This window comes from Neofelis nebulosa, chromosome 1 (genome assembly GCF_028018385.1).
Source record: "Neofelis nebulosa isolate mNeoNeb1 chromosome 1, mNeoNeb1.pri, whole genome shotgun sequence".
Lineage (NCBI taxonomy): Eukaryota > Metazoa > Chordata > Mammalia > Carnivora > Felidae > Neofelis > Neofelis nebulosa.
This window is the reverse complement of record NC_080782.1, coordinates 233911674-233921129: the sequence shown is the minus strand read 5'-3', so window position 1 is coordinate 233921129 and position 9456 is coordinate 233911674. Positions and strand designations below refer to the sequence as shown.

General features: G+C 47.1%; 1 protein-coding gene across 1 annotated transcript in view; it reads left to right on the top strand.

The window, feature by feature from the left end:
- The first annotated feature begins 388 nt into the window (after positions 1 to 388).
- Positions 389 to 9456, top strand: part of TEX26 (testis expressed 26) — a 32111-nt gene continuing 23043 nt past the window's right edge. The window contains exons 1-2 of the mRNA XM_058688313.1: positions 389 to 395; positions 5845 to 5926. Coding sequence (XP_058544296.1) covers positions 5877 to 5926 — 50 coding nt within the window. The 5' untranslated portion in view covers positions 389 to 395; positions 5845 to 5876. The remainder of the gene's footprint in view (positions 396 to 5844; positions 5927 to 9456) is intronic.

The window sequence follows — 9456 nt, the reverse complement described above, 5'->3', positions numbered from 1 at the left end:
AAAACTTAAAAAAAGAAAATTTGCAGTTGAAAATCTTCAGCTTACTCCTCTTTTTTGCTCCTCTCCCCAAATAAGACCATGCTCAGGAAAGCTCATTGCAAGAACTATACAAATACACAAAAGTCAGTAGCCATATTACTGGAAACACATCTCCTTGCTTTCCCCACCCGGTCCCCTGGCCCTCCTGATTAAGAGCCCAGCCTCCCTCCAGCACCTGTCGGCCCCCAGCTGAGCTGCAGGAAGTGACCCATGTCTCCATGGCGATGCGTCACAATGCAGCCGCTCCACCCACAGCACCCAGTCCAGCTGGAGCAGAGGGCATCGCGGTGGCCTCTTTCCAGCAAGAATGGCACCGCCTGGGCTGGAGGCTGCGTGCCCCTTTCAGATTCAGCCAAGTAAGGCTGCGGACCCTGCCGGCGGGGGGGGGGGGGCGAGGCTTTTCCCTGGGAATGGGGGTACACGGAGCAAAGGCTGCTTTGGTCTGCAGGGGTGTTTGCCTCCCTCTTACGGGTGGGACTCACTTCATGGGGAGTCTGGGAGTCAGAGAGAATGAGATGTTCATGATCTTGCCCTTTTACAGCCCTTGGTCCCGTTTCTGCCAAACCTCTCCCTAAACCTCTCAGGTGCTTTCAAACACCACCCCCCCCCCCCACCAGGTGCCTAGGAGGGGAGAGCAAAAAGGAAGGAATAGTGCCTTTCCAGGATCCCAAAGTCAAAGACAAAGAAGGAACGGAGGTCGGATGCTCTGAAGACAGCGGACCCAGCGGAGACCTGACCCCCTGTGCAGGATCTGGGGAAGTGCACAGAACGCGGGGAGGTGCCCGAAGGCAGGGAAAGGACCCCGCAAGTAGATGTGCAGAGGCACCTTACCCCTACGTGGTCGTAGCCAGGCTGGCACCTAGACGTTTAGCTGCCACTTCTCTGCGACCTTTGCTGATTTTTCTTTCAAAGCGATTCTGCATTGAACTCGGGTAGAGCTTTTAATGCTAATTGTGCAAATGCAGCAGGTTTACAAAGTCCGCCTCTGGGTCAGTGGAGGGAGAGTGATTCCCAGGTACTCAGCCGCATCCTGGCCTTTTTTCACGGCAATAATAACCTACCGCAGCCGCCTCGCTGGGTAATTGCGGTTCCACAGTGGCTACAGAGCAGTGGGAACTGTTCAATGGTGCATTCCCTGGAATCGTAGACCCACCAGAATGAATGAAATGCGTATTTTCATTCCATTCCATTCATCCCTTTGTAAATTAAGGACAGAAAATGAAAATACTTAACCTGTAAAAAACATATTGAAAACATTCTGTTTCTATATGATGACAAGGCAAAAAAAAAAACAAAAAAAAAGAGAGAGAGAGACAGACAGGAACCGCATTCCTTTTGAATCTCTCTTTCTAGTCACTCCTCTTGGTTTCTTTCTCTGTCTCCCCTCCCCCTTCCAGTCTGGGGAATGTGGGAATCCTCCAAGATTCTCTCCTCCTTGGTTCACATCCTGTGTCGTGGCCGTGTCCTGCCAAGGGCTTCAAGTCTACAGAAATGCCCCACCGGCTTTCTAATCTTACCTCTCACTCCAGTGTTCCCCCTAATTTCCAAACCAAAGTATGCAACTGTCTACCGGATAGTTCATTTGGGTGTCACGGAAGGGCCTTGATCTAACACGTAGAAAATGACACTCCTTGTCCACTCGACTTTGCAGGCTCAGTTAGGAGGGTGCCAGCTGCCCACGGTACATGGGAGGGCGGCTTGGCTGACATCTCAGTTTGATCACCGGGGCTCATTGATTCTGCCCCCCAAGTTCCCCTTCCTGTGGGTGAGTTTCATTCTTCACGCCCAGTCTTGGGGCTCTAACAGGCACTCTGTGCCACTCGATCTTCCACTGCTAAAAGTGTCACGCTCCAAAAGGTGGGGGACTGATGTGTCACACTGCCTGGCTTTGGTCCAAAAATAAGATGAGAGGTTGACAATGACTGCCACGGACTACTTGCTGTTGAACTATTACTCTATGTGGGCTTGTAAGTGCTGCATCACTTTGAGGGACTGCCATAAATAACCAGGAACTGGTGGCTTGAAACCAAGGAGATTTATTCTGGAGGCCCGAAGCCCCAAATCAAGGGCTGTGCTGCACCGGTAGCTCTGGGGCAGAAGCCTTCCTTGCTTCTTGTGTTTTCTGGGAGCTGTTGGCATTCTCGACTCGTGGCCTCATCACCGCGGCGTGTGCCTCCACGGTCACATCCCCGCCTCTTCCGGGTCGAGTCTCCCTCTGCCTCCCATAAGGATGATGAAATTGCACTTGGGGCCCACTGATAATCCAGCACGATCTCCTCATCCCAAGATCCTTAACTGCACCTCCAAAGGCCCTTTACCCTTATGTGGTACCACTCGCGGGTTCTGGGGGTTAGGACGTGGACCTATCTTTTGGGTCTCTGTTCAGCCTACGTTAAATGCTTGAATTTACCCTCCCCTTTAATCCTCCCGACAACTAGGAAAACGTTGAATCACCAGGTACTGTTCATACTTGCCTACCCAGCAGGCTATGGTATGGATGAAACAAGATTCCACCCGTGGAAACACTTTGTAAAGCGTAATAGAATACGCACATGTTCGTTACTGTTTTATGCTATTTTCAAAACCTCCTAATACATTTTCATAATTGTGAATACCTCCAGGGGTGGTGAGTTCAAGGGGGCAGCAAGGCAAACAAGGCCTCGCTGGCCTGGCGTTGACCATTTCTTCCCCTGCTTCACTCACATCGGGCCACTTGAGACTTTTCATACCTCGCGCTGCTTTCTCTGAAGAATGCTTCCCTCCGCGTCCTCCTGTAATCGTTGTCAAACTCCTGCTTTAAGTCCCGGCTCAGATGCCACCTGTTCTATGAAGTCCCTCCCAGATCCACCCTCGATGCCCCTTCTCTCATCCAACCAGAAAGAACTGCGCCTTCCTGGGGGCTCCCACGGCACACAGCACAGCACCCCACTTAAAGTGCTTGTTGGCTATTTTCTCTTTCTTCTCCTCACCTGTGAGCTCCCCAAGGCCAGGACAGGGTCTCTATGGCCTCGGGCCTGTGGTCTCTATGGTCCATGGGAGGGGCTCAAGCCTTGCCTGTAGGATGAACAGAAAATGAGAGAGGTAGAAAGAGGAAGACAGAATCATGGGACGGGTGGACACAGAGTTAGAGGGAAAGACACTGGGATACTTAGCGAGAATAAACGTAAAAGAAAGCAGTGGCACATGGCTTGCAAAGACGTTTTTAGAATATTTGGATTATAGATTTTTAAGTTACTGCTGCTGTTAACGAAGAGGGTTAATTCTAATAGCATTTTATTTGCAGGAGCTTTGTCAATGGAAATAAAAAGCGTAGACGCAGACCTGACCTAGAGACTTTTAGTAAGAAAAACCGTTAGACAAAAAGAAGAAAGAGGTCCTGGAAATTGAGTGCACATCTCGTCATGTTGGTCATCCAGGCGGATTAGCATTAGGGAGTGGGGGGTCCGCTCGGTCTCAGGTCCTAGAGGCAGCCAGGCATGGCCTCTCCTGCACCCCATGCCTTCCAGAATAGGATCTTGGCAACAGAAGGCAGCCAGCACCCAGCCTGTCCTCAGAAGGAGGAAAGGCCTCAGGCAGCGGCAGCCAGAGGTGTTCCTGGCTTGCCCGTGTGATCAGTTGGGAGATGTTACCCCGGCGCTGTGTTGCCAGGGTGTTTGAGGTATATTTGGGCTTAACAGGAAATTGGTCTGGTCTGGGTCAGTGTTGTTTGCTTTAGGAAAAAGAGGGGGAAATGGTGCGTGGGCTCTGTGCAGAGAGAATCCTTCCTGAGCCCTGCAAGCGTCACACTCCGAGGTTCAAACCAGGTTCCATGGAGGTTTCTTTTAAGAGCCACACTGCCTCCCAGTTTCTTCCCACTTTCTTGTCCATACTTGGAACTCTCTGAACAAAGAACATTTAATGCCGCAGTTGGAACAAAATGCTTCGAAGCATGAAGTGACTCCCACTAACGAGCCGGTGTCAGAGCATGACGTCATTTCTCGGAGGCGCGTGGGCTCGGGGCGCGCACGCCCGCAGCGTGTGTGTAAACGGAGGCACAGAGCGTAGCCTGCGGGGCTCTGGCTTTTGTGAGACCCGGGGGAGCGGGCGGAGGGGCGTCTCAACCCGTGGGAGGGCAGTGGGGAAACAGTCACGGAGGAGCGGGTCCAGCTGCCTGGCTCCCCCAAAGGGCCTGTTAAATGAGAAACAAGACCTGCCTGGGAGATGGGAGAGGAAACAGAAGTATAGAGGCAGCACGAATGAAATGTTCCGTCAGGGCCCTACAGGCCAGGTGGTGCATATAGATTGTAAAGCTATTTGGAAACTGCAGACGTATTTGAGAAAAGTATAGCGATTGTTTTCAGGATACAGGAGTGGGAAGATACACAGGCAGTTAGGTGGCTACAGGGTTCCTGCGGTGAGGCCCTAGACCCCGGACAGCAGGTTATTCAAATAGTAAAGGGGACCCTTTGGACCCAGGTTCTAGTGAGATGTAACCAGGTTAATTGCCTAGATAGGAAGAATGAGAAAATGTCGGAGTTAAATTTAAAATCTGTATTCCCAAGAAAGGGACTTTCTTGGTGCTTTGTGGACAGTGGGAGGCTGGGGCAGTCAAAGCCTGTTGTTGCTAGCAGGTGCCTGATGGTTAATTCTCTATCCTCAGTCGTCTGGACCCAGCCTGGCAGCAGTTGCCATAGGCGATCCCTCCCCCACCGCCTAGTGGAAAGCCCTCCTTCCTGTGGCCCCTGATGTCCTCTGCCCTCACTGACTGCTTTTCTCAGTCTTCCCCAACCTCTTGACATTGGCGTGCCCCAGGCTTTATTTGGCCTTTGGGCTGGTCTCCTCCAGCTATGCTCCCTCTCTTGTTGAATCCACCTGCTTATGCAGATTGAAATATCACACATGCTGCAGAATCCTGCACAGTCGCGGCAGAGAACGCACCAGAGCTGCCCCAGATGACACTGTTCAGTGACAGAAGAAAAGGACGCTTTGTGTATTATGAGCCCAGTTTGGTAAAACAAGATGGTGGAAACTAAAACCCAATATGTCAACGTCCTTATATATGCATATATAAATCTCTGTATCATTGTATCAGACGTAAAAGCGTGGAAAGAAACCAGCACAATTGTTAACATGGTCAGGGAGGAGGGCTGAGGAGGAGGAGGGAGCACGGGGAAGGTGCCCAGAATAAAACCGGAGGTAAGCCCCTTTGTGCAAAATCATTTCATGTGCATATAGGTTTATCTAATAGGGTTCATGAGAAGTTGGTCACTAAAGTCACAGTGGGCATCTTAAGGGGATAGAACTTCAATCGAACTTTCTGTTTTATATTTTTACGCATTGCTTAAATTCTTCACAATAGCATGTAGGAATCCTGAGGAAAAACAATGGACCTACTTTTATATAGGGAGGAACTCAGATAATTCAATTGAGCCTCCCCTCTTTCCTGAAAGAGGCCACAAGTTGGCGTTTATTCCTTTAGACTTTAATTTTTTTTTAACATTTATTTATTTTTGAGACAGGGAGAGACAGCATGAAAGGGGGAGGGTCAGAGAGAGAGGGAGACACAGAATCTGAAGCAGGCTCCAGGCTCTGAGCTGTCAGCACAGAGCCCCACGCGGGGCTCAAATTCACAGACCGTGAGATCATGACCTGAGCCGAAGTCGGCCGCTTGACCGTCTGAGCCACCCAGGCGCCCCTATTCGTTTAGACTTTAAATTACTATCCCCAATTTTTTTCTCCTGAAAAATTATTTTAATTATGAAGACGACACATGATGGAAGTATTCTGGTTTGCCACATTTCAAACCGTTTGTCATCCTTTTGCCAGGCGAGGCCACCTGGGATTCCTACGCGACCACAATGAGGACTGCATTCACGCCCAAGACGGGAGCGGTGCCTGCTTTAATTCGGTAGATCCCGGTTTGTGTCAGGTCGATGGACTCACCTTCGTCTGTTCACCTGTGTTCTATTATTCGGAGTCCCAAACCAACAGAAAGCAGTCATCAGAGAAGGTTTAGAAAAGTGCACTCAGGTAGAACCTGTTGCGTGCACAGTGCTCCTCCAAGCACCAGACAGGCTTTCCCCCCTTCGGACCCTATCCAGACCTCCTACAGGAAAACTAAGGAAAGAAACACATGGATCCTTCATAAAGTCACTGCGGGTCAGGGCAATAGAGCCAGTATGTAGGTTAGCAGAATTGTGCTACTCAAAAAACATGGAGCAGGCATTGCATTCATTACCTGGTATGTAGTAGGCAGACAATGACGATTCAGTAACTGGATGAATGAAGAATTGTTGGCACTTCTATCATCAACACTCATCTTGGAAGCTGGAAGGCCATGACCCACTCACCCTTACCTTCACTCCTCCACTCACTGCTTCCTAAGTGGCCTCTCAGCGTCTCCCATTTCCACCTGAATTGTGCGGGGTGGGAATTTCTGTCCATCAGCTGCCTCTTTAAACTCATTGGTGGGTGAGTGAGAGCGGGATCAGGAAAGCCTCGTTACCGTTCATTGCATCACGGGTGGGTGGGAGGGAAGCCGGCACGGAGATGCTTCACCGGCCTGTGTTTACTCTGTGAATTGTTTCCAATAAAGAGGATCCTGGCACCTTAAAAGTTCAAGCTGCTGAGAAGTCAAATGGATCGTGGGCAAGACCACGGCTGAGGAGTCGGGCAGAAATGGGCTCTGACCTCCGCTCTTTGCTCTACCCCTTCTTATCTCTGCTACCTTTGGCAGGTGACAAGCTGTGGCTCAGTTTTATGGTTGGCAAAGTAGGAATAATGATTCCTGCCTCAGGTGGTGGTTCTGATGACAGAAGAAAACACTAGTACAGTGACCAGCATGGAGAAGTAACTCAAAATTTTTCATTAATTCCCGCCCCCCAGGGTAATCTCTGATAGACTTTCACAAACTACAGGGCTGTAAGACTCCTCAGTGGCTATCCCACTGAGTTACATTATGTCCCCTAACTGGGAGATTTATCATCTGACGGTGATGATCATGCCAGCTTCCCAGACAGTAACAGTTGTCTGAAGAAGAAACATTTGGGATAAGAGCCAAAAAACAAATGGGTACTAATGGAGTCTAGGTCAGTGGTCTTCAAATTCGCATATTTTTAAAGTTCACAGGAAAGTTTTCATCGTAAATTAAAATAATTGCAGAAGATAAAATGTATAGCCCATCCTAGACATTGACACTTTAAGATAAAACTATTAAGTCATTAAAAAATATAGCCAATGGGTAATCTAAACACCTTAGCAAATTGATACTTTCTATGATCTTTTTAAAAAATACACCAGACAGTAGACAATTTATTTCATTCCTTTTGCTTCTTGAACTTTTATTCCTCTCCACTTCCTCCGCAGAATTTTACCCTGCTATCATATATTTTGTGTTTGAAAGCAATTTATTGATCGCCCCATTATACTTCTTTGAAACTATTTTAGTATATTAATTGAAATTAATTTTTAAACACATTATGTGACCCTAAGTACTGAGTTATAACAATTATTTTTAGTACACGATTGCTCAAAGCAATAAATACTTTACCGATGTTAATAGTCACTAAACACAAGAAGGACATTTTTTGGAATTGTATCTTAACGAGATAAATGTGACTGTTCTGTTTGCAATTAGTTTATGTATCCTGTTTGAAGTGTTACTATTTTGGGAGTGAGACTGCATTCAGCGTCCATTTTTTTTCTGCTTCTGCTGTTTATTTTTCAATTTATAGATGCTAATGTTAACCAGTCTTGTTCACGTGAATAAGTAGCCGTGAATGAAAGGAGTTGGGTGTGGCACTGCCATTCAAGACTTTGAACTCTCTCTGAGTTAAGTGCCAGAAATGACAAGGTGATTTTTGTTAACGATTGAGCAGCTGACAACCTGGCTGGGAACTCCTTGGATTTTATTGAAAGCAAATAATTAGATGATATGTCTTCCAGTTATTGAGTTTTTCCCCATCTCATTTTCCAAGTATCCTGAAAGTCTGTGTCTTAACAAATGGCTATTAAATCACATCAGTTACTCTTTCACATGGAAGGAACTTGTTTAATATTTTTTCCAGTTCTATTGAGGAATAATTAACACACATCACTGTATAAATTGAACCCGTGTGGCACACCACGGGTGATGGCTTGGCTTCCATACATTGTGAAATGATCGCCACAATAGATTCAGCTAACACCCGTCTTCTCCTATAGATACAAATCAAACATCCACTATGCATTTAATGAAGGAGAAAGTTCTATATGCTGAAAATTAATTGGTCTGGCCAGGCAGCCTATATTTCTGTGTATCGTTAAATATTTTACATTGTAGAATGAGATGAGGACTGGCTGGACTGGATTAAATATTTCATCGTATGTTTGGCTTAAAAAAACCCAAGACTTGAGTACCTTATTGAATGATGGAAATCTGAAGGAAAACGTGACAACATTTTTATGTGCCAGCGTTACCCAGTGAATCCTTAAAAATTTGGTAGTCTCAGAAAAGATTCCAGTTGTGTTTAAAAGAATCAAGCATCACCACCCTGTCCTGCTTCCCCTGCTCAGAGATGCTTTTCTTTCTAGCTAATGACATGTCTTCGGGATTTTTTTTTGAAAACCTGAAAAAAAAATGTTTAAATAGGTGGGGAGAAGAACCATTCAAAGCATTCTATATTCTCTGCTCTCTCCTCAGAGGCTTCTCCCCAAAGAGGGATGAACGTTTTGTAATTATTAGGAAATGAGAAGCTAGACACTGCTCTTAGCCAAAGCAGGGCACAATGTACCTAAAACCAGAACACCTTCTCCCCCCACAGAGCATTTGCCCTGGTTAGAGCACCCCCAACCTCCACCCCTTCAGAAATCCTCGTGAGCCCAAGGTAAGGGCATGGAACTTGGATTACAAGATGGCTTCCTTGGAACCACACCCCTCTCACTGTTGGAGGCTTAGACCCAGAGGCGTACTGCACCTTCCTAAGATCCTGCCATGACCTAGGGGGGAGAGAAAGGTGTGGGACAGAAGCACTTGGGTAGCGACGCGGGTTTGCTTTCAGGCAGAGACACATTAAGGAAGATTACACTGGGAGATGGAGATCTGAACATCAACTCCTTTCAAGCCGATTGTGCTGTGTTGCCTTTGGAAAATCGTCATGTGCCTTTGATTACTTCAGTTTGATTTAGGACCACAGTCCTACTTGAGCCCACACATCTGAATAACAAGTAAATTGGTTCATCATCCAGATGTATCCCACTTCCCAGATGTTTGGTTTCTTATAGATAGTACCTGAATTTAACCCAGTCTTCTTTTTTTAAAAAGCCAATATGAAACATTTTAGACGTACACAAAAGAACATACAACGAATCCCCAGCCAGTATCCAGCTACAATAATCAATACCCAGACAATACCTTCCACCCAGCCTTCCCACTGGATAATGTTGAAGCAAATTCCAGGC